The sequence below is a fragment of the Serinus canaria genome, chromosome 6 (genome assembly GCF_022539315.1).
Source record: "Serinus canaria isolate serCan28SL12 chromosome 6, serCan2020, whole genome shotgun sequence".
NCBI lineage: Eukaryota > Metazoa > Chordata > Aves > Passeriformes > Fringillidae > Serinus > Serinus canaria.
The window spans coordinates 26,840,948-26,865,640 of NC_066320.1; the positions used below are offsets into that span (position 1 = coordinate 26,840,948).

At 42.4% G+C, this 24,693-nt stretch overlaps 2 protein-coding genes across 3 annotated transcripts in view; one reads left to right on the forward strand and one right to left on the reverse strand.

The window, feature by feature from the left end:
- The first annotated feature begins 546 nt into the window (after positions 1 to 546).
- HABP2 (hyaluronan binding protein 2) lies at positions 547 to 24,249 on the forward strand. 2 transcript variants are annotated; one of them, XM_030241380.2, is made up of 14 exons: positions 547 to 698; positions 8,955 to 8,991; positions 13,891 to 14,016; positions 15,109 to 15,216; positions 15,633 to 15,749; positions 16,075 to 16,194; positions 16,830 to 17,001; positions 17,419 to 17,507; positions 17,637 to 17,868; positions 18,737 to 18,882; positions 19,209 to 19,343; positions 20,856 to 21,001; positions 21,881 to 22,081; positions 23,651 to 24,249. In XM_030241380.2, exons 1-13 carry the CDS (start codon positions 630 to 632, stop codon positions 22,055 to 22,057), a joined length of 1,674 nt encoding a protein of 557 aa, XP_030097240.2. In that variant the 5' UTR covers positions 547 to 629; the 3' UTR covers positions 22,058 to 22,081; positions 23,651 to 24,249. The 2 variants fall into 2 exon arrangements, with proteins under 2 accessions (XP_030097240.2, XP_030097241.2); XM_030241381.2 differs by lacking the exon at positions 15,633 to 15,749.
- NRAP (nebulin related anchoring protein) overlaps positions 23,297 to 24,693 on the reverse strand; it is a 47,264-nt gene continuing 45,867 nt past the window's right edge. The window contains exon 42 of the mRNA XM_009087178.4: positions 23,297 to 23,710. Coding sequence (XP_009085426.2) covers positions 23,609 to 23,710 — 102 coding nt within the window. The 3' untranslated portion in view covers positions 23,297 to 23,608. The remainder of the gene's footprint in view (positions 23,711 to 24,693) is intronic.

Consider the following 24,693-nt stretch of genomic DNA (forward strand, 5'->3'; position numbering starts at 1 on the left):
GCAAAAGTTTGTCAGTATTTCTGCAACAGGGGGTTATTTATTCTTGCAGTAATTCTCTGATTTCCTGAGTTGCTACTGTTGTTACAAATGCTTCAGCCTCAGGAGAATAAAGGTTATTCGAGAATTAAGATTTTTTTAATTTAAAAAAAATAATAAATCCTGGTTCCGACATTAGTGGAAAAAAAACTCAAGAACATGAACTCTGATTCATGCCTGAAATTTAGAAAATAATCAAATAAAGCACTTTGATGCTTTTAAAAATCATATATTATGTAACAGGATCTCACTCTTTTTCAGGTGAGATGGAAGTAAGTATGATTCATACTTTTTTTTCAATTGAAAACAATAGTTGAAAGATAATTCTAATACAAGGTAAATGCTTGTTTTTATTATTAATTTATACTGTTCCCATCCTTGTTACTTACTGATTTGAAACATTTGCCACTGGTCAATGCAGTGATTATCTGGACAGGATGCATTTATTTGATCAGGTCAATCTGTTGAACATTAAACAATATTTGAAGCACGGTTAATTATTTGCACTGAATTATCTTGACCTCAAAAGACTGTGACTCATCTGAAAAATCATAGACAAGAAGAAAAAGCTAATTTCAAGGAAAAAACCAAGGATGGTTAACAGTTCTTTGACGCTTCAGGTTGTTCCACTGGTTATTCTCCTAGGGACTACATGTCTGGGCGTGAGTATGTTTTTTATTCTCCTTTTCTTTCTGTGTCCCAGCTGTATCTTCATTTCAGGCCACTGAGGTGATCAAGGTATTGCAACATAAGAGGGAAGCCCCATGGGTTTTTTTGAAGCAGATATCTACAGTGTTAAGGAATGGCTCTTCTGTGTACAGTGACTACTCCCAGTAGTCTGTGGTGGGGAGCATGGCCCCTCTTCTGGTCCTGGGCAATAAGAAATTCTCCAACACACTGGTCTGCAGCGTGGGCAACTCATCTTAAAATCATAGAATGATTTGGGTTAGAAGGCACCTTAAAGATCATCTTGTTCCAACCCCCTTGCCATGGACAGGGACATCTTCCACTAGAGCAGGTGACTCAGAGCTCCATCCAGCCTGGCCTTGGGTATTTCCATGGATGGGGCATCCACCATCCCTGGGCAACCTGTGCCACCGACTCACCTCCCTCAACATAAAAACTTTCTTCCTTATTTCTAGTGTTCATTCTGAAGGGACAAAATATGTGATTAAGCAGGTCAGGTAGGTCCTGCCTTGGCAGCTTTGCAAACTATTCTGTAAAAGGTAGAAATTCCCCCAGCCATATGTTTTGAATGACTGAATTATCGTTGTTGCTAACATGGGAGGAAGGTTAATGGCAAAGTATGCAACACAGCTAGGGGTGACCAGAGCTCTGCTCTGGCAGAGCTTGATATACTTTCCTACATCTATTCATCTCCTTTTTAAAGAAGACTGGAAGAATGACTTGTAATCAAAGGAAAGTTAAAAGTCAGTGTTAAAAAAAATTCTTTTGTTCTTTCAAGCAATCAAGTAGATTTTCTCATGAAGGAATCTGAGGTTCTTTAAAACATCTGCTTTCTTAGTGACTTTTCCTATGTGTACAGGTTCATATTTACTGAAATACATTGCAAAAATTCAGATGTTGACATGTTTAAATTGAATTATTTGGAAAAAATATATAGTGAAGGTGTTTAATGTAGCATAGATTTTTTTTTAAGAAGTCTGGGATTTGAGATCAGTGATTTTCACAACTCAGTAGACTAGTTAATAAACCAGGACCCATGCCACACTTGGTCCAGTATGCATGTAGCCTCTTACTGAGGGGATCAGCTCTAGGGTACTTAAATGCCAGTTTTACACACTTTGTGGGAACCCCATCTAATATAAATAAGCTCATCGTGAATTGGGCAGTGTTAATTCATGCTCAGTTAGGAAGATGTGGGGCCAGTCTTAGACAACATGAAGTTTTGACCAAATTTTTTCTAATGAGTCCTAAGTGTTAGATTGGTTCAATGCTTTGACAGTCCTAATCTGACTTTGCTTTAAAAATTGCTATGGAAAATGTAGAGCATATCTCCCCCTGCCCCTGAAAATTCATTAAAATTGCTAAAATGCAAAAGCAATTCTGCTGTCACTGAAAAGCAGCACGACAGAATATTCAGCAGGCTAGTTTTTAATAAAACATGCTTTTTCTTCATAATTAATATAACAAGGTTTTCTGGCTTAGCACTTGGCATGGATCCCAGATAAAAAAAGAGGGAATGAGTTGCCATGATGTGACCATTGCATGACAAACAAGTTATGAGAGGATATATTTGTCTTAATGATTTATCCTGAAGAAAAAGTTGCACTGAAATAGCTTGAATGAAAAGAAAATAGATGCACTCTGCTGAAACTACGCTTAAATTCATATTTTCATCCTTTTCTAGAACTAACTATCATTTTTATCTGAATCTGGTTTTAGAAGTAATAGGATGATTAACAAATATTATTGGTGAAATATAGCAGATATCAAACATGGGTTTAAGCAGTAGTTCATGCTGAGTCAGCTAAAATATAACAAAAAAATACTTGGACATTCATGGATCTGGCAGGTTTGGAGAGGAATCCTAAGACAAAAATTTTCATTCAGTTCTTTCATACTACCTGAAAAGAAACTGATCCCATCTGCATGAATGCATACTATTTCCATAAAAGGCATAAAGCTGCATGGAGAGCACTGAATTTGGTCCTTTAGTTTAGGATATGTGATGCAACTGCCCCATAGATTGTCTACAGACATGGCAGGTCTTCTGGGGTTGGGGTTTTTTACCCCTGCTTTTAATTTCTCTTTTTCTCAGCAAGATACTGTAGTAGAAATGTGCCTGCCATCAAGGTACTGTATTGTTAAGTATTCCTTAATTAATTTATTAATTCAAAGAGAAAGCCAAATAACTCTTCTGCTACTGAGTCTATCCTAAATTATCCAGACTTGTATTGAAGCAACTTTTCTGGAATGCATTCAGATTTAAATGACATGTTTAAATGTTGTGCTGAGTTGGGCTAGAGAAATCTGGGACAGGACAATAGAAGGTTGGATCCCACAACACTCCAGTGACAGCTCTTTCCATACACCAGGCTGCAGCTCCCTCTTAATAGTGCTCTAAAGTGATTCAGCACATGTTTGTAGGAAAAAAGTTATTTTTAAATCTACAGGTGTTCAGCTCAGGCCCTTTCCTTGTATCAGATATCCCTGCAAACTCACCATCCCTGGCAGCGGGGAGGAAGACTTGCAAGAGTCAGAGTAGCAGAGGTGGCTCTTCACTAAATATTTTGGGACTTCAAAAAATTGATATCCACTTAGTTGTGATGGCAAGTGTTTTGAAATCACAAGCCTTGCCCAATTCAATAACCAAGTGCACTTAGTAGTGGAAAGGGAAGGATAAAAGTATCACGTTAAGATCAAACAATTGTAAAAAAAGAAACCCTTATCATGAGGGCCTATGGAGAGCTCTTGGCCCACAGAAAGCAGGATGCTGTTGCCAGCAGTGCAGGTCTTTCCTTGCCTCGGGTGCTTGGAGACAAACATTTTAGGGTGTTCCAAACTCAACTCTGTCTAACATGTTTTTGTCACCCCCAAGGGATCCATTCCTGTTGTAAACTTCTACTGCTGCTTCCCTCATCCTCACTGCAGGGCTGCTCCGCACACACAGGGATTCACGCTCCACTGTGCTGATCACTGTGAAGAGAAGCTAATGCTGCCAAGCCCTCCTGGATTTGTGGCCCATCAGGTGTAATGCCCTTCTGCAGTGCTCTCCTAAATTTGCCTGATGCAGCAGGAAAGCAACAAAGCCCTGGGAGCGCTCCCAGCTAATTTTGCACCGTGCTCTCAGAGAGGGAAGCGTTCCTCGCTGACCCCCCAAGGCAATCAGCTTATGCCCTGCAGCATGCAAGTTGATATCCCGTGTAACTAAAGGGACTTAATGACTTTGCATAAGCTTTAAGTCTAGCAGTATAACCTGCATTCCCAGGACTGGCTGCAGGAGTGTTTGATAGCAGGCAAAGTGCAACAGGCACTCTGTTAGTGTGACTAGCTGGCTCCTGCAGCCCCCTGAAACACATTTTGTAGCTTCCCTGTGCTGTGGCATCCAAGGCTGACCCCATTTTTCACCTGGGAGCATGAGTGCACTTCAATCACCAGTCAGCTTTGAAAACATCCAGCTGCTACCAGGCCACCACTTACAGAGCAAAGATTAATTTGGAAACTTTGATCTCTTGGAAAACAGGAGCAGGTAACTCCTGAGCAGAGGACCAAGCTGGTTTCAGCGGTGCCTCTAAAGGGTCTTGCTTTTTTTTTGATCCCTGTGGGTTTTGTATCAGGAGCTACCATGGGAAAGGTTCACCACTAAATAATCAGCAAAATAAAGATTTTAAGTGTGAACTTCTCTGGGTGCTCTGGGACTGGTTGATAAGGAACACACCATTTACTCTGGTGCACAAATTGCAGTTCAGTGTGGAGGCAGGAGATGTCTTGTTAGAAGTAAAGCACTCAGAGGTTTTGGTGGAATCCTTTCAGAGAATGGTTTCCCAGGCTAAAAACGCAACATGTGTTGCATGTGTGCTCCAGATGATAATATGCCCTGCTTTCATTATCCTGCAACCATGGCCTTGGCTGAGAAAAACAATGTCATTGCTGGAAAAGCCACTTTCCCTTGAAGTTCAAAGACTGTCACTACCCAAGATGGTTGCAGGCAAAAATCTGGCCGATTGTAAGAGCATCAGAACTGTCGATTCCCTCCTCCTCTGGCAAGCAGCCCAGACAAAGGTTCCTACTGAGAGCTGTCAGCAGGATCAAGGGGTTCACTACGAGAAGGCAGTAGCTGTGTCTGCCCTCATGGCTCCTTCATGGCTTGCGTCACTTGTGGATGGAAGTTGATCAAACATCCATCTTCATTCTCCAGTTCAACCCATCCCACCTCCTTCTTGGTTGCAAAGATGTGACTGCACAAATGAGCAAGCAAAAGCATAATCTTTGTTTTTCTGCCACAGAGGCCACTTCATGACAAGTTGCAGGAGAATTTGCAGGACCTAATGCAATTGAGTGAATAAGCCAATTCCTACCAATGCAGTTTAATACTGGAATTCCTGTAGTGCTTTGTTGCAGTGTCTGTGTGTGTATAGAGCTAATTTTTGTCTCTCTTGCTACTCTGTCATGCAAGCTTGAGCGATTACATTGTTTTCTTTGGAGGTCTGTTTTGTACACATGTAAATTCACAGCATAACCCTGAGTTGTCACCTTTTTGCTCTTCTTCTCCACCTGCTTTTGTGTTTTAGTGATTCATTTTTATTGCAATAAGAGGTAGCAATGGACCCAAGACACAATAAAGAGTTCAATTGCAGAATGGTCTTGGCAGCCGTAAATAATTTCCCTTGAATTTGGGGCCAGATCTTCTTGGGTTTACTCAGAAAGAATTGCTAGAGATTAACTGGACATTTTTGTCTGAGAAAGAGCCATAGGATTCCATCCTGAGATAAAGAAAGCACATGGTTCTGTCATTCCTGTTTCAATCTATTATATTTCATTAGTCTCTCTTTCTTAAGGAGTTGAAGTGGAAAAATTGCATGTATCATGTATGTGCAATGTAATTAGTATAAAATATATTTAGCATAATTTTGAAGGTTCTTTGAAGGAATGAACTTTTAGTGAAGTGCTAATCATTACAGCAACAAAATACAACAAAGGTCAGGTGAAATTAGGATACTTTGAATTTCACAATTTTTTTCTAGGAGACCTTTATATGTGGTTGATTCCATAGTAAGCAGTGCACTTTACCCATGTGAAATGTCCCTCCTGGCTTTTTATTCTTTTTACTGTTTGGGGTATTTTTTATTTGTTGGTGGTTTTTTTAGGTTTCTTTGGGTGTTGGTTGGTTTTTTGGTTTTTTGTGGGGTTTTTTGTGGGTTTTTTTTTTTTTGTAGGGTTTCTTTTTTATCAGCCTGAAGTAGTAAAATTTAAAATTGCTCTCAGCAAATTCTTCCAGTTCTGTCCCTCATCACTGCAGAACTGCTATGAACAGAATCCAGTGATTTTATTCCCTCTTGAGACAGCACACAAAGTATAGGTGTCGAGCTGCAGCAAGGAGACCGTTTGGTAAAACCAGCCCACGGTCTAATTTCTTCTCCCCCTGCCCCCCTTCCTTTTGTTCAAATCCTGCTCCTCCTTGGGCTTAGTGTTGCACCTCGTCGGAAGGACAAGATCCTCCTCTGCTGGCCACGAGCAATACGGCACTGCCTTCTCTGCCCCTGCCTGCCTTCCTCCTGCAGCCCCCTCATGGACCCCCACCCTGTGCACCCCTCCTGACAGCTTTCTTCTGTATCCATCTCTAACATCCTGCATCCCCCATCCTGCATCCCACATCCTCTCCTGGAGGCGATGAAGGGGAGAGCTCCAGCACATCGAAGGGAAGGAGTGAGCTCTTCCTCCTCCTCCTCCGTTGCACATCACCATGGCAAGCTTCAGGCCATGAGTCAAAAAGCTAAAACTTGGCCCTCTCCTGGCTAGCAGGGGTGAAATTGCTTCAAAATCAGTGTGGGATGGTGAGTGGTCCAGGGGACCCCAGGACAGAGGAGAAAACTCTCCATGCTGAGAAGTCAGCTCTGCAGGTTTTGTCAGCCACAGGTTTTGTCCCCTGTGGCTCTGCTGCTGCAGCTTGTGACAGGCACACGAGGAGGGAGAGCTGCAGCACAAAAGGAGATGCAGGAGCCTTTCAGTAAATATTGTGTTCAACTCCTGGACTCTATGCTGAGTGCTCCAGAAGTCTTTGTTCCCAATAATATTTGTATTGTGGCAGCAGACAGAGGCTTTCATCCAAAAGCAGGAATCAAAATCTGAGACTCAGTCACTAGCCACCAAGCCATTGCCTGTTCTGAAGGGTGATACTGTAAACCTGCACATTGTTGAGGGCACCACTTTATTTATTGCAAGAGGGAGTTAAGGGTAGCTGCCTTTCTGTGGTCAGCTCTACCCATGTTTGGACAGAGCAGCAGGTGAATAGCCTGGGAAAGAAAGTAGTGTAGCACAATGCTGCATCTCTCATCTTTCCTATTTCCTTGGGGTAGGAGCATTGTGAGACTGTCCTCTCCACCCTACAGCTGGGGAAACTGAGGCACAGAACAGCCTGTTGCACTTCACTCAGCCTGGGCTGAAACCCTCCAGCATTCCCTGGAGTGCCAAGGGCTGCCCCCAGTGCAGGGGCAAACTCAGTCAAAACTTTCAGAGCCAACCCCATAAGGCAAACACCACAGCAGGGTGGCACAGAGAGCTAGAGAGCGAGATGAAATGTTTTTTGCATCATCCAGCTCCCAGTGCTGCTTCCTTGTTCTTTGTTTCATCTCTTCCTCCAAAAGAGAGGAGTACACTTGCAGGGTTTGTTTTGGGCTGTGTTTATGGATGAACACTACCACTAATTGTAAATTGAGCAATTAGACCTTTGCTTTATGTGGCCTCCATTGGGGTCTGGCAAAGGATCTGACGAATGCTGTACCTGCACTCAAGAAACATATACACCAAGGACAGAGCTTTTACAGCCTTCTCATTTACCATCATCTCCGCACTTATTCAGGAGGGGCAATTGTGTGAGGATGTGTGCCTTTCCAGCTGCAAAGGATTTAGTTCTGTATGTGTGTGGCTCACTCAAATGCACCTGGGAAGGGGCTCTGCTGAGTGGTTCAGGGGACGTTGCTCTCATTTAAGTCAGTGGGGAAGGGGAGAACCGGAGTTTCTGTTCTCCCTGGCTCAAACACAAGAGGGATGCAAAGGTGCCTGAAGCAAAAGCTCATTTATATATTCCAGAAAATATTCACAAATGTGAATTCTGAGTTTTTTATTTTGTCATGTTTCTTATTCATTGCTTCTTATTCATTTGTTCTTAGTCTCAACCAGCATTATCTGAGAATGACTTTCTTCTATATATAATGTGTGACTAAACAGGGCATATGTTTACAGTTAATTGTACCTGTAGCAATGCATAGGTGCATGTGTATGTATGCTGTCTTTATAATAATTGCATGTGTATGAATGCTGTCTTTACTATGTGTGTTAAATAGTTTGAAAATACATTTTACTCCCTGAAATTCTGCGAGGGATGAAGAATAGCAGCTTCAAATCTCCTTCACACCCACTGTTAGCATGTGTATCCTCACTGCAGGCAGGTAATCCTGTCCTCAGCTAGGATTTAGAGCAAGAGGGAAAGCAAATGGAAATTATCACGCTGGGGATGTGTCCTGGTGTAGAGTCAGTGCCTTTCCTTTCAGACAAAACTCACTCATACTCTTCAAAGGCTAAGTGCTGTTTTCCTTCTTCTTTTGTTCCTTTTTGTTGCTTGCCCTTGATCATGAGCCAAACAGGAAAGGCTGGAGCCCCACGCTGGAGGTGGGACACATGGCATTTCCTCCTGGAGAGTGCCAGAAATATTCTCCTACATCCAAAGACTGTTGACAGCCTTCCAGCTCAGGGATCCAGGTCTCACTGGGTGCACCAGGTGTAAGGTCCTGGGCCATGCTGCACTGCCCAACATCCACTCTGCCATGCCCAGGCACCTCCCAGCCTCTAGCTTTGGCAGCCAGCTGGAGTGTGGCCTCAGTCAGCGTCTCAGAGAAGTTGGACAAATAGTCAGTGTGCTACCATCTCGTAAGCAAAGAGACAACTTAACTCATTCAGGTCATGTTTGTCCCAAAACCAACCAGCCCAGCAGCTTAGGCAGTATTCTTGGAAAAACCAGACCTCTCCCATGGGTTATTGACATTTTGTTACCCTTTTCAAAGAGCTCTAAAAATCTAGGTCAGTTAGCTCCATAGCGGGGTGGACAGGGAACGACGACAGCCTTATCTGGGTGTCCAGCACTAGGGGCAAACAGAACTTTGCACTGTAAGCAAAACTCTGTGCTGGCTTCTGTTTTATCCAGAAAATGACTCTCTGACCTTTTTAATCTCGTGCAGGCTTCCCAGTCTTCCTTCTGGGTCAACACGATGGAAGGTAAGTGGTTTCAGTTTCTTCGATTCAACTTCTGCCTGCTAAAAAACTGAGAGGCTTGCTGGTTCATCAAGACCCCTCACTAGTGCCCAGTGCTGAATTATTTTAACCTCATGGAGCACCTTGCTGTGCTTAAAATATGGTCTGTTATCAAGCAGAAAATTTGTATGACTTTGGACAAGAATATGGTGAGTGCTTTCAGGCTTCCAAATGTGCTGTGTGGAGACAATGCTGCTGTCCCAGCCAGGAGTGTGTCTGACACACTGGAAAAAAAACCAGAGGTACAGCAGCAGTACCAACATGCAGCTGACCATAGGGTTCTCCTGGACCACACCTGAAACTCTCAATCCTGTCCCAAATCATGACTTTTCTGCCACTCTCAGCCTTCATATGCTTTGGGGACTCGTGAGTGACACAGTGGCCCATGGTCTGGAGGAGAGGTGATTGTGCTGGGTTGAAAACCTCACAGAAAGATGAGCAAAGAGCATAACTAGGGATCAAAACTGAAGGTTAAATAAATGAAGGCTGACTTTCCCTTGCAGCATGCAACTAACTGTGGAATTTATCTCTGCAAGGCTTTGTCCCAAGTGCTAGAAGATTCAGAAACAAGCCCATGCAAGTAAAAATCGTTAAAGGCTGGGTTGCATTAAGATGTTGATAAGGGAAAAGCTGTGATGAACATTGTGTGAGGATGTGTAGGATGTGTGAGGATTTGTATATCCTTTCACAGCCTGCATGGTCCATGTAGAAGATTATGGTTTTATTGATAAGTTTGGTATTTTTGCAGGTAAGCCCTTTTCTTTCTTCTCTTGATTTCAGTGGCTGTTAGACCTGAGTTTATAATGCGTATCTAATTAAATATTACAATAATTTTTCTGATTTTCCTGAAAAAAAATATGGTAGATTTTAGTATGCACTCATTATTCATCTGCATTCTTGTTTATTCCAGTGGTATTTGGGCTTTCAGTTCAAATCAGAAATCTTATCGCTCATAGAGCAGTGTCCAAATCAATGTTGCTGTTCTAATAACATGTGTGTAGAAAACAAATTTCCAAATCATGTCTGAGCTCAGTATTTGGGTTCTGCAAATATTTGGCCACAGTCATGCACTTGATTCAGGGTTTACACAGCCTTGTGCAAACTGGTTGATCTGCCTTTTGATGGTGGCTTATCCCTTTAACAATTTTTTAACTCATTCCCTGCCTTATGGTGTATGGTCCTTACATCTGTGCCCCGCACTGTTCCTACAATCTTCTACTCCCCATCCCCCTTAAAGTTTCCTCTCCTTCAGCCATCACTATTCCCCTTCACCCTGCATCCATCCCTCTGAGGAAAAAAGTGCTGCAAAACTGCTTTTAAGTAACAGCCACAAAACTATTTGAAAGGCTTTCTGGCTTTGTTGTTAGCTGGTCTCCCTTCTTTCTGAAGCTGCAGCTACTCCCAGCCACAGCCTGCTTGGAAGGGAGGAAATAGTGTGAGGTCCCATCTCTGCAGAAGTAAATGGGGAATATCTCATTATTTAAAATACAGTCAGGATTTCAGCCTCATAAAAATAACGCTGCAATAATCTCAGAGCTGGGGACAAAAAGTGTTTAGGAGGGTGGTAGGAAAATTCATCCTGCTTAAATTAGGCCAGATTTCAGTCAGTCTCCAGAGGTTCAGAGAGCTTGAATAAATGCTGGGTACTTTCTGGCACTCTTGATGTGTGTTGGCAATAGGCTTTAACTCTGCACATCACTCATCTTGACAACTGCAGTCCAACAAAGTTACCTTGCAATTCAGGTCACCCGATGGCATCCTAATGCATCACTTTCCCACTTGGAACATTAGTCATCACTTGATCCGGGGAAGGTTTTGAAACCAGTGTGACTGTCGGCATCGGGATATCTGTTCTCTCCGTAACAGAGAGCCCGTGTCAGCTAATGAACAAGGGGATATTGATCAGAAATCCATTGCTTGATTGACAGTTCTTGGCAATGTGAAAAACTGCAGATGAAAGCTTGCACAGTTTAAAAGATCACCCAGACCTCAAAGCTGATTTGAAGCTTTAAAAGTCAATCTCTGTCTATCAATTATGGGGGGATTTTTTTGTACTACACAGAGGAAAGTTATTCTTTGAAAATTTGCATGCAGGATGTCTAATTTAATTTCATGTAATAGTCACATTTCAGTGACAAATGTCAGATCACTGCTTTTTTAAGCATGTTAAGGTTTTCCAGCACTTACAAAGAACGAACACTCTGATTTAGTAATATGTTTAAATCAACCAGTGTATCAGACTTTGTGCTTTAATTATGTGCTCAGATAAAAAAAAGTGTTGTTTTTGCTTTACTAAACCTATGGCTTGTTATGAATAATTTAAAAATTTGGAATGGGAGCACTTCTTAAATAAGAGATGTGGAAGCCAAATAGTTACTTAGTGTCAAAACAGTGATAAATAAGAAGACATCTCTTAGTTTGATATCATATGCCCCAGTGAGGGTTTTCTGGTCTTTGTTTTTCACTGCTTCATGCAGCTGGAGATGACATGGAGCGGCTGGGAGATGGGAAATATCACTCATGTGACCTGTAGGAGCTATGTCTGTTTCTCAGTTTCATGAAGAGGGATAGCAATGGGGAAAGCAGGGATACTGGTCATTTCTCAGATCTGTTGCACTCTTACATCACCTTAGCTAATCTCCCAGCCAGAACCTCAGCTTCCTGACTCCCATATCCACATGGGGGACAGGTACCCAAAAGGCTCTGCTGATGTCTTCTGAGCCCTTTCCACATGCACCCTGAACTCCATGCCTTGCGCATTAAATGTCTTGAAATTATAATTGCCAGCCCTTAAGGGCATTGCTCAGGATTGCCTCCTTTACCTCAGCCCTCTCTACCTGAAGCTTCCCTCTTCAAGGTCTGCTGGGTGCCAAATTCAGCAGATGTGCTATAGACTCTTCCAAAAGTGCCCCACCTATGCACATGAGGGATTGTGCCCCCAAACCTCGTGAATTACATATTGGCCATCTTGTTTACAGAAGAGCTGAACTTAAAAGTCGTTCATAACCTGTCAAGTAATTACATAAGTGTTCTTAATAAATGATTAATCTGTTGCTGAGAAATCATGCCAAACAAAAATCAAGTGATGGCAGTGTCATTTCTTAACAACACACACAGAACAGTTGGCTTAAAAAACAGGGTAGATGATTCTACAATAGCTTAGCTATTTGTGCTCATTCAGAGCACTAATTTTTCCTCTGTTGACTCAGGAGAGTCCTCTGTAATGCATGCTGGCATGTTTGCAGTCCACCTCTCGCAACCATCGCTCCCCTGTTCATCCTTCATAACTTTAGGCAGGTATATTTTTCCATAAAAAAGGATACCCCATCCTTCAGACAGCATCTGTGGAATAAAAGCCAGCATGCCCCTCTAAGATTCTGAAAATAAACAGGGGATACAAAATCAGACTACTTCAGACAGTTCCCTCAACCTCAAGTCGTTTGCAAAATCTCCTCTCCAACAAAGTGAACTTGGAGGCTGCATTTCAGGCAAAACTTCCTTTTTGTTTTTCTTCCTTAACTACATCACATTAATTTTAATTTTTTTCAGTGTAGACAATGTCCTTATCTTTCAGCAAGATCCTTCTGTTCCTCAGCAAGGCGTACACTTCTGCAACACTTGCACATAGTCGAGACTCAGCTCCTGTGGAAATAATGAGCTGAGGAAAAGGAGTCTTGACTTGACATAGCAATAAATGAGGTGAAACTTTCCTCTATTTTTTTTTTTTCTTGGTGAGAAACGAGAGTTGGCATGTAGGAAAAAAAAAAAGGAGAAGAAAAAAAGACAGTTCTATTTTAATATGAAATATAAAACACCCATTGTACAAACGTCGAATTTCTTTCTTTTTTTCAGAAGCAAAGAAAGAATAAAGATAAAGGCTGCAAGTGAATGAATGAGGAGAGAAAACTAAGATAATGCAGTCGATAATCAGTTCAAGGCAGAGCATTATCCATGGGGCCATCGGTCCGGCCCTAGGGGAGAGCTTTTTAAAATGTCTCTACTTAGCTTAGCTTTGCTCATTAGCATAGCTTGTCTTTGAAACACTGGAGTGGCTTCCACTGGCAAGAGCTGTACCTGTGGCAGGAGCTGCCAGTGCACTTTAATCCAACGCCGCCCGTGTGGCCGGGAGGGCCGCGCTCCCCGCGGGCCCCGTCAGGGCCGCGGCCCCTGTAGGCCACGGGCTGGCACAGCAGGGAGGGGCTCCTCAGGCAGCCCATGGCTGCAGGGCCTGACCCTCGCTGCTCCAAGGCTGCTTTGTGTGTGAGAAGTCACAAAGTCGTGCAGGTGCCTCGAGCCCTCTGTTCCCTCAATTGCTCTCGGGATGGGACTCTCTCTGCCCGCACACAGCAGGGCCCCTGTGCTAGGGAGGGCCCTGCCTCATTCTCTGCAGACGTGGTGATGGTCATCAAAGCAGTTGGACAAAGAAAATCCCTTTTTCTTATAGGAGCCTAAATCTCTTTTTGTGCTATTACCAGCCTCATCATCTACCCTGCCTGTGGTGCCACACTTCTTATGCCTTTGTCTGGAGAGCCCTGGCCTGCATTCCCTCTGGGGCATGCTGGCTGTCACCACAGGAGCCAGCTGGGCAGCCAGAGCCCCTGTGCCCCTCAGGAGCACCCTCGAGGGCAGCACTGGGGCCATGCTGAGCACTAGGTGAGCTCTGCCTATGCCAAGGAAGAGCTGAACATCATCTTTGGTCCTCAAGAAGGTCACTAAACCCACTGACATCCCAAATCATCTGAAAGGGAAAAGTACTCTCCATCTCAGTAATAACTTCTTTCACAACTTGTCTCCTTCCAGTTTTAATTCCTGTTCCAGTTTTAATCCTCTCTTCTTTCACTCTCTTCTCACCCCTCCCTGCAGATGAGACTGATGACTATGAGAACTACTACTATACAGAAGCAAAGCAGGACACCAACCTCCAGCAGGAGCTCTCGGAGGAATTTAGCTGGATGGAGACATCTTTAGGTGACTTCGATTACATGAGAGGTACCTGTCAAGGGTGGGCAGAAAGGCAAGGAAGGGGTAAAATCCCAACCCTGTGCTTGAAGCATGAGTGTGGCAGGCCTGGCTGCCAGCCTGCTCTCAAAATGCCTGCATCAAAGGGATGAGTTAGGAGAATTGTTTGCAGTGTTCTTCTTTGTATTTCTCTTGTAAGGATCCTGTGTTTTATCTCCGGGTTTCACAGGGTGGATTCTGATCATGCAGAACATTTCTGATTGCTACTACAAAAAAGCACAGGCTTATTTGTCTATAAACACTGTAAGATGTAATTGCTGTTTTCATGGGATATATGTTCTGTATTTATGCTAGGAACCAAATGTAGAGCAGGTTTCTTCTTCTTTTTTTTTTTTCTTCTTTTATCAATTGCAGAGGTTTTATTTCCTTTTCACTTTTTGTTTTGCCAAACTTCAGGAGAACAGGAAAGGATCCTAGAGATTGTTCAGGGGACTCAAAAGGAGAGGCAGGGAAGTTGCCTGTAACACTCTCCAAGTTATCCCCTGGTACAAAGGAGCAGAGCTGACTTGGGGCTGTCTCTAGTACCAATTGCTCCTGGCAGCCTGGGCTGCAGTGGAGATGTTGAACACAGTGTTAGGAGCAGCACACAAGTGACTTTCAGCAGGTGCCAGCTCCCTTGAGGCAAGAGCCACCCAGAAGTATAGTAGAGTCTAATGGTAGTGGATGGCTTTTCCAGGGGAGATTTAATGCTATGTTACAAACAGGACATTGCCAAATCCACATCACTCCAGGCTCGGTGCATGAAGGGAGACAGCCAGAGGCAATGCCACAGAGACAAATCTATCTCTGATCAAAGGAAGGGACTTGCCCCATCAGAACTCTGTAACAGGGCAAGGGGAGTAGAGGATCTCCAGAGCCAAAGCTATGAGCCACTGCAGCTTGGAATAAACTCTGCAGCAGCTCATACCGCTCCTGTGGGTGCTGAGTTGATGCACAAGCACAGCACTTGTTACACAGGATGCTGTGCCCAGGAAGACAGACTCTGGCAACCACAAAATGCAAGAAGAAAAAGCAGGTGATAAAGGTTGAGATGCTGAAAGATCTCCATCCTTACTCCTGCAGACTCATGCTACTCCAATCCCTGCAAGAATGGTGGTACCTGTGAAGCCAGGGGAAGTGACTTCAGCTGTCAGTGCCCCAAGCCATACGGTGGGACTACATGTGAAAAAGGTAATGGCTCTTATGCTAACCTACACTCCTCATTTTGACAGGTAATGCTACTGTTGCAACTTTATAAACCTGCTGTTTGCTGAGCTGGGTGTTCTGACAGCCCAGAGCAGTCATGTCCATACTTAGGACCTCGTCCAGGCCAAAGTCTGTCTAAAGAGCATCCAGTGAAATAAACTTCAGGAGTGCAGAGAGTGCTCCTCTATGCCCTGCAAGGTGGGCAATGGGGAGCTGCTCATTGGTACCACAGGTTTTTGCCACAGATGCTGTGAACAAGAAGTGAGATCCCAAGTCCACATCTGCCAAATGAAAGCTTCCTTAGAGCATCAAGGGAAGGCATCTTCTCATGATCCCTGCAAGGGCACAGCTCCTTTCCACACACAAATGCTGATGATGTACCTTATGTGTGTTTTCCACAGTGGAGAACATGTGTCTGGAGAAGAACTGCCACTTTGGTGACTGCCTGATTATATTAACCCCACCCTATTTCAAGTGCAGCTGCAAGCCTCCCTACAAGAGACCCTCCTGCCAGCGCGGTGAGCACTCAGCTGGGCACAAATTGTGGTGGGGACAGCACCATGGCCAGTCTGCAGTGGGAAATCACCCACTGCAGAGGGTGGTCCTGCCCTAGTAATGCTGCAGCTCCCATCCATCACTGGCCAGTGATGAGTTATGCTTGATTTGCAGGGTGGTGGTTCAGTCACTGGTAAAACCCCCAGAGATATGTGTTTTACAAGATTTCATGAGAACTCAAAGCCAACAGGATGAGTGGGAGCTCTCCCCAGTTTTAACTGGGCATGTGAGTGTCTGTGCAGTGTTCAGCACATTGACAAGGCCGTTCTGTGTTTTCCACATTGACAGCATCCAAACAATGCAGCCCAAACCCTTGCAAAAATGGAGGCACCTGCATAAGGAACAGATACAGATCAAAATTCACCTGCAAGTGCCCTGAACCTTTCAGAGGGAGATTCTGCGAGATCGGTATGTCACAGCCCCTGAGGGTGAACCTCCAGGGAGCCAGGGACTGGCTTCCCCCTGCAGCCAGACTACCTGATGCTATTCCTGTAGCATCTTGTGGTGACTTCCTGTCACTGCTCCAAGAACCTGACTACACTGGGGTTCCAGGGACCTTGGAGAGAGGGTCAGAGGAAGAAGCTGACTTCTGCAGCTACTGCTGGCAAAGGGGCTTGAAAAAGTTCCCATCTTGGTGTTTTCTAAGTGTACTTTGGCAAGGTCCCACTGGTACATGGTTAGTGAGGCCCAGAGGTCCTCAGAGGTTGCACATTAAAAAGGGAAGAAATGTCTTGATTTCCTTAAACCTTCAAAATCTGATGTAGTGAAGATGCCTGCCCAGTTGCCTGTGACTCCCCAGGCTGAAGGGACTGCTTCTGATGGGTGACATTTGAAGTCAATCAAGGTAGAAGATGGACAGATGTTGGGATATTATTCTAATTTCTGGCTTGTGTACAATAAGGAACATAATTACTTGGCCCAGTAGGTATTTCTGATTCTCCATAAAATGAATGTAGGACAAGGAAGCTAAGGAAGAAATAGGAACCACTTTGAGCAAGGAACAACACAAAAGTCATTTTCATAAGAGCATTGTCTTTCCACAGGACCAAATGATTGTTATGAAGAGGACTCCTCTACTTATAGAGGTAGAGTGAACCAAGCAGAAAATGGCAGGACCTGCCTGCACTGGAATTCCCACCATCTCTTGGACCATCCTTTTAATGCCTTTATGGAGGATGCTGACTCCCATGGCATTGGTGAACACAACTTCTGCAGGTAATATTTTGAAGAAGCAGCTGTAGAGGTCTGTATCAAAGAGATCCTTGAGGACAAAGTGCTCATGAATTTGAAAAACTAATGGTTAAGATCCCACATCTTTTTAGACACTGCCTGCTCACAAAACACCAGAATGTTAGAGATACCTTCTCTAACCATGCTGGTAGGCTTTCAGAAGCTGTCCTCTTTGTTTTGAACCAGTCATACATTTTTCTTATGGCTAAGATAGGGAATAGTAATATGGCAGTACTGTATGCCTCGCTCAGGCCTCTTCTTTGTCAATCTTATGAAATAATATCTTTGTTCACCTCCCATATGGGAACATGAACCTTCTCCCTAAGAATCCTCAGCTCCTTCAATAGTTTCATGGAGATTTCCCCATTCCTGCTGGCTGATTCTCTCAATTGTTCCCTTCAGGAATCCTGATGAGGATGAAAAACCCTGGTGCTACATCAGGAAAAATAACGAAGTGGATTGGGAATACTGTGATGTTTCACTCTGCTCAGGTAAAGAATGAGAAGCAAGTGATTTGGCAGCACGTAGGTGGTCTAGAGCAGCAGGTGACTCCCTGCTGCCTAACTCTTCCAGTCTGATATTAACTCTGCATTTTACATGTGCTGTCTCTTCCAATGCAGCTGAAGAGACTCCAACAGAACCCCCTACAGACCCCCCTGAAATATTCCAAACATGTGGACAACCAGAAGTTCGTAGGACACTCCAGAAGATCTATGGTGGATCCAAGGCTACACCTGGAAAACATCCCTGGATGGCATCTCTGCAGAGACAGACTCCAGCTGGGAATGAACATTTCTGTGGTGGAGTGCTAATTAAATCATGCTGGGTTCTTACTGCTGCACACTGCCTTGAGTAAGTGCATGTCCTATCATTAGGGTAGACAGATGCATAAAAATCAGGATGGCTAGTAAAGGCAGCTTGGTATCCAAATTATTTTCAAAATGATTGCTGGGAGTCAAATTGAAAGGAAAACATATCTGGACAGAAAAAAATTAATACATGCCTAAAAATGTTGTTATACTTGAAAATGGTGCTTGCTGAAATAACAAACTTAGGCCCCACTCAAATAAAATGAGCTAAAAAAGTTGTGTGAGAGGAAAAAAGGAGGAAAGTAGGAAGATTTTGCAATGTTTGAAAGAAGACCTCTATGCAAACCTTAGGAGATATTGGGATGCCATAAGCAACATCACCTATTACATCAGAATTAAGTTCTTCAAAACAGTCAAAATATGTGCATAGCTTTAATTTTTTTCTGCATCAGCTAGCTTAGAATACTACATTTCCTCCAACATTTGTATTGAATCAGTTGGAATCTACCACCCTAGGAAACAGGTAAATTACACACTGGAAATAATTTCAACACATATAATTTTAAATATGCTCTGACAATGGCAAGCAACTTTACTGCCATGGCTACATGAGCTTCCCCTTGTCATCACTGCCACAGTAATAGACTGTGTCCACACTGCTACTCTGCCTTAAAACACGAAAAAAATCATGTACATGCAGCTTTAAATCACTTTATTTCATGATTGCAACAAGTTAAGAGAACGTGCATTTTCCTTACATCACTACTTTCCTATCTAAGCCTTCCTATAATGATTTTAGGAAATCTTCTGGCCAAACTTTACAACACGAAGAAATACCTTGAGTTCCTGTTACTAAAAGTGCACCACCACTGACAAAAATGTCTGTATATAAATGACTGTTTTTTCCCCAGAAACCTAAAAACAAAGATCCAAGTAGCCCTTGGCAAGCAAAACCTTGAGAAGAAAGAGGATCATGAGCAAATATTTGATGCAGTGGAAGTAATTTTACATGGCAAATACAGAGAGGAGACGGGTCGTGCCCTATACAATGATATTGGTAAATCCTTTATTTGATACTCACATGGCTCACCTCCACCCTTTGTTGTTTGAAGTGCCTCTCTCCCACCAAAGTGAATGTAAAATTCTCATTGATACTATGCTCTGGAAATAATCAGGCCAAATTTTGACCTAGACCCGTTTGAATCTTGGTATGTAAATTGTGATGGGCAGGCAGAAGTCACTGCTCAGGACAAGCCAAACAATGGGAACAGGTCCGGCATAGGGGGGCAAATGGGATGTTGGGTTTATGCATGGTAACAACTGCTAACAATAGTTAGGAATCAAAATTAGCTCTAAATGCTTTTTGTTATTGTTTATCTCCAGCACTACTTAAACTGCAGCCCATTGATGGTTACTGTGCAGTGGAAACAAAGTATGTGAAAACAGCATGTATCCCAGATTTCTTCCTTCCTGCTGGGACTTCCTGCTTCATTGCTGGATGGGGCGACACAGAGACAGGTACTTGTGGGCTAACTGGATTTTGGTGGGTACTCAAGTGGCAAGGTGGGCTGCTACTTTCAGTAGCAATTGCCAGACCCAAATGAGGACCTAGGCACTGGTGAAATCAAGACATGGAATTAAAAAATAAATTCAGCTAAAACATGCAATGCAAATTTCTCATTAGCAGAAATCTCTAACTGCTAAATCAACCAAACCTGTTAGAGTTTTGATAAGATGCCTGGTCATTTTTTAGCCTGCCATCCGACTCTCCATGTCATGGTTTCATCTGAAGCCAGCTGAAGCAAGGAAGTATCAAGAGAGACTATCACATAGCTTGTCTGTTTCAAGACAGCAGCAAGAAAGATAGGAATTTTCACATGGTTTTCCAGCCCATTGGGTCAGATAAAGCTTTAGCTTTTTGGAAGCAGCATCTGGACCTTCAGGTGTACTGAAAAATAAAAAAATACCCAAGCTTTTCAAGTTCAACCAGCTCTATCCAAAAACCATTCTTGCCCACGGTAAATCCTAAGGGAAGGCATTATTATGCTTAAAAAAAGATAATGGCAATTTTCTGAAAAATGCATTTTCTCCTGTTCTGATTGATGTGTTGCTGTGAAGCAGCAGAAGGAAAACCAGTCACTGAGGCTGCAGTGGGTGTCCTAGTGCTTAGTGACTGATACAGCCTGATACGATCCATGGGACTGAATTCTCCCTTCACATAACTCCCATTGAAGTCCACAAGAGACAAGTGTGTTCATTTGATCAGAATGCACCAACAGAATTTAATGGACATTTTTTTTTTAAGTTTCAAATAAAGTCTCTCTTAAAAAGAATAAAGGGGATTTTATGGGTTTTTTCCCTCCAACAAAGAATATCAAGTACCCTGTACATGTTCTAAACTAAATGGCTCCTTCTTTGAGCAGAGCTATTATTAGCATTTCAGGAAATCACTGCAGAAATTGAATATTTCCTGAAACTCAAGCAGAACCAAACTTATAAACCACCTTTAATTATCTACAGATGTAGTACTTTGAAACTAAGGCTATTGCCTTTAGATGTCAAGTTATGTCTTTAGATTCACTGTAATTAATCACTGCCCTTAAATATTGTATGATTTTCAGTTTTCATCTGTTTCATTAGCTTGCATGTTAAAGCATCTAACAGAATCAGTCTAAGAAGTGCTGAGCAGCTCAAAGTCCCATGGGGACCTTTGGGAGCTGCAGACAACCAGCACCTTGGAAAAGCAGGATTACACTGAGAGAGCTGATTGGAACCAAATTTTGAATACCTGACTTAACTTTCATATAGACAACAACTTTGTCCCAAGTGAAACTTCAGGCTCCAGCTCATTGGAAATTTATCATTTCAGCCAGATAGTTCTTTCCTTCCCAGGCTAGGACATGCATCATCCCCCCCCCCCTCTTCCCCCATCCCATTTGTTTGCCAAGCAATCTTGTATTTTGAATAAAAGACAAATTATGACAGGAATGGGAAGAAAGTGACTCCATTTTTTTGGCACACATCCCATAGGTGACCCATCCAATCAGCTGTTAGATGCCAATGTCAGGCTGATTTCACAGAAGAAATGCAATGAACCCAAACTACATAATGACAAACTGGATGACAGCATGTTCTGTGCAGGAAATCTTCGGAAACCTGGAGTCGATTCTTGTCAGGTCTGTTGCTTTTTCTGTATTTGAACACTAATTTTTTTTTATGTTAAGAGTCAGGCTGTGCAGAACTTTGGCAATGTGTAGCATATGTATCTGTTTTCACATCTGTGTATTTCAACAGCCTATCTGCAGTACTCTTTGAGCTGTACATCCTTAGAGCTAATATTGCCACTGTCACCTACAGGCAGATCTGTGGAATCAAGAGACTTCTGAGGTAGTTTGTCATAATAACCTGAAAACTTGCTCTTTTTTTCCCCCTCAATTTTGTTATGGCCTCTACCTCGACAGCCAATTCTAATCTGATTTTCACTATCAGAGCTAAGACTTGCAGGGAGTCAGTATTGATGTTTCTTTTCATTACAGCTAACACAAATGTGAAACAAGTTCATACTTATACCATTGAAAGGTAGGAAACAGTTTGAACAACACTTCCTAAGGTGCAAATTACCACTGTAAAACATATTTTGCAATAGAAATCAGAAATAAAAAAAACCCATGCAAGTAACCAACTCAGAATAAGGCTATTTTGAGGCGTGTGAGACAGCTTAAATTTTCATTAACGCCAGGGATCCCATCTTTATCTTTCTGAGTTCAGGCTCCGAATTCCTGGTACTTTCATGCCTGGGAAATTTCATAAATCTGACCTTGTCAGATTTATGTCACAGACTGGAAAAAAATTAAAACTTACAGCCAAAAAGTCTGGTATCATTTGACCTGGTCACAGAACTGCAAGTCCACTTAGGGGCTAAGCAGCATCTGGTGGTACATCTGTCAGGAAAAAACGGTCATTACAACTTCAAATTCTTGTGATGAGAGTGAAGCATTCTGATTTTGGATACTATTTTGCTTCATGCTTTGAATATGTGTGCTTTCCTTCCTCAGGGAGACTCTGGAGGCCCACTGACTTGTGTAGCAAATGGCTCCTACTACGTATATGGCCTTGTGAGCTGGGGTGAGGGATATGGGTTAAAAGACAAGCCAGGAGTTTATACCCAGGTGACAAATTTCGCCAATTGGATTAATGCTGTAATTCAGTATTCATCAAGGTCACGTCAGTAGGAGAGAGCTTTGGAATGACAAATGGTAAGATTGGGAGTTTTACTGGTTTTATTCATTCCTTAAATGCCTCATCTTTGACAAAAAATATTGCTGATATTTTCTCATGGCCTACATGGGGCATCCTTCATGGCCATCTTGAAAATAGCCTTAAGAGTGTTAGCTAGAATGTCAGTGACAGTTTTTCTGTTGTGGGCTTTGAAATAAGCCCACATTTTTTATCTGAACAGATCAGAAAGTAAAGCTACTCCATTTCTTCCCCAAACAATGAAAGGCCCTGATATCATGTTTCTAGATCTGCTTTTCAAGCCATGAAAATTCTCCCAGCTCAGCTGCTGCCAGATATTTCCTCTTCCCCTCATGCTCCTAAGGTGTGTTTTTTCTGCCCTCATTGAACCCTGACACCTCAAAGCTATTGGTGTGTGTGCTCTTAAAGCCAGTACCATTTTTCATACACATAAGAATCACCATGTGACTGAGTTTGCAAGATTGCAGCCATTGGAATTTCCTGAGGAGAGAGGATCAAGCAGGACAATTATTTTTAAAAGCACTTTTGTGGGTAAATAACTACAAATTTTATTAGTGATGCATTTCAGACTGAAAAACCAAACAAATTTTCAGTACTACTTTATTCCTGACTAGAGAATAATTACAAGTTATGCTTCAGATCTACAATGGTTTATATGTACTTAAACAGTGAGAGCTAGTAGTACTAAATGCTATTAAAACAAATCTGTCTAAAGCCATAGGATAATTTGAGAGTTCTCATAAGATGTACGTGTCAAATTGTGTGACCTTTGCCCAATGATTCTGCACAAAAATTTGAAAAACAAGGGATTGGTATTAAATCAGGATATAAAGAATAGACTTGTTTGTGAAGAGTCAGTTTCTTAAAATAGTGATGTCACTCTCACTTGAATTCCAGGGTTTACAACCTTCTCTAAGCAGCTACCTAATCTGTCAATAGCTACCCCTACTACAAAGAGGAATTCTCATATTTTACTTTGGAAGGTTTGAAAAAAACTGAAGTGATTGTGACCTGAATACATCCTGATAGTCTAGAACAGATTCCCTGATGTCTGCTAGAAGACCTGCCTTTGGCCAGTCAGTGATAACTTTTCTCCCACTGGCCCTTGACTTGTTCATTTCTTAAACCACCTGAATTGTGCTTTTGTACTCTCTTAGGTCAATGGTGCAAATATTCCAGAAACATAAAAATCTCCAAAAATTACAAACATGGAACAAGATTCACCTGATTTATTCATTGTAAATTATTTCATTTCTACCTTCCATGGTACAAAGCTGAGCCTGCAGTCTTCTAGTACTAATTTCATTTACAGCTTTAAATTAATAGCAGAATCTGTGATACATTCAGTGATAACTCATAAAGTATCCACACAAAAATAAAATTATCAGTTATAAATTGCAATATTCTGGTTGCCTTTTAAAACAAAAATTCTTAAAAGCCATCTATTGTGTTTCCCAGAAAACTGGAAAAGCTGCTGAATTTGCAGGACAAGATGAAAATCTATTTATGTTATGTCATGTTTCTGTTTACTTCTGATAAAGCTGCATTTGCCTTCTCTTGACTTGCAGAATTTCTGAAGCATCAGGATTGACTCCAACTTGCTGAGATCCTTCTGTCTCCAACTGGTCCTGAAAAATCACAACCCAAAAAATTGTGAAATCAGCCAGTGGATAGAGGAGGGCTTTAACCATTATTCTTTAACAGTTTTTCATATTCAAAATTACACAACTGGCAAAAAAAAAAAGAGGAAAATCTAAATCACTGTTCTGCACAGAGCGAATTTCTGCTGTGGAGAAGTGCAAAAAATGGACCTGTTCATATAAGTTAGATACCTCACATACCAAAGGACAAAATGTGCTCAACTCCTAGTTTCTATTTTGAAATAGGAAGCAAACCAACAAACATCTGAGTTCCACATGGATTGCACACCTGTAGGTTTCCCTGGGACCATCAGGTCATCATCATACCTCTGACTCATGAATATACTGCTACTACTATCAGTAACAGTAGCTCCCACTGCCTCCATTACTCAACCATAGTTTTCACTTATTTCCTGAGTAACTTTACAGATGGGAATGTAAATCATGGATATGTACTGTTTCTCTTGGTCTGGATAATTGTTTGACTTCTTACCAAAGTTAACAATTAAATGATCAAAGCATTTGAAGTGCAGTGCTTCTCTTTTATTGTAGCTGAATGGTTCTTAACTGTAAGGGCTACAAGATTCCTGTATGGATTTCTGCTCTCTTGTGCTGGGACATTGAAGACTGGGAGTTATCCCTGTGACAGAAGGAAAGCCTGGAAGATCCCTTCTTGTAATATCTTTAACCTTAAGCTGGACAGAGGCAGAGGAGGCTGGAGCATTGCCCCTTTGCACAAAGCCTCCCACATCACGTATTATCTGTCAGGAGACTACACTCTGCCTGTCAATATGGCTGGTAGGAGATTACAGGGCAACACTGAATTACATGGCAACACATGGTTCCTGATGAAATTAGGAAAAGAGGATGAGAGTTCCATGGGGAGTCCCTTCTGCCTCTGCTTCTGCTTTCCTCAGAGGTACTAGGACACTTGGAGATCTGACATCATCCACAGGTTGGGGGAAACACAT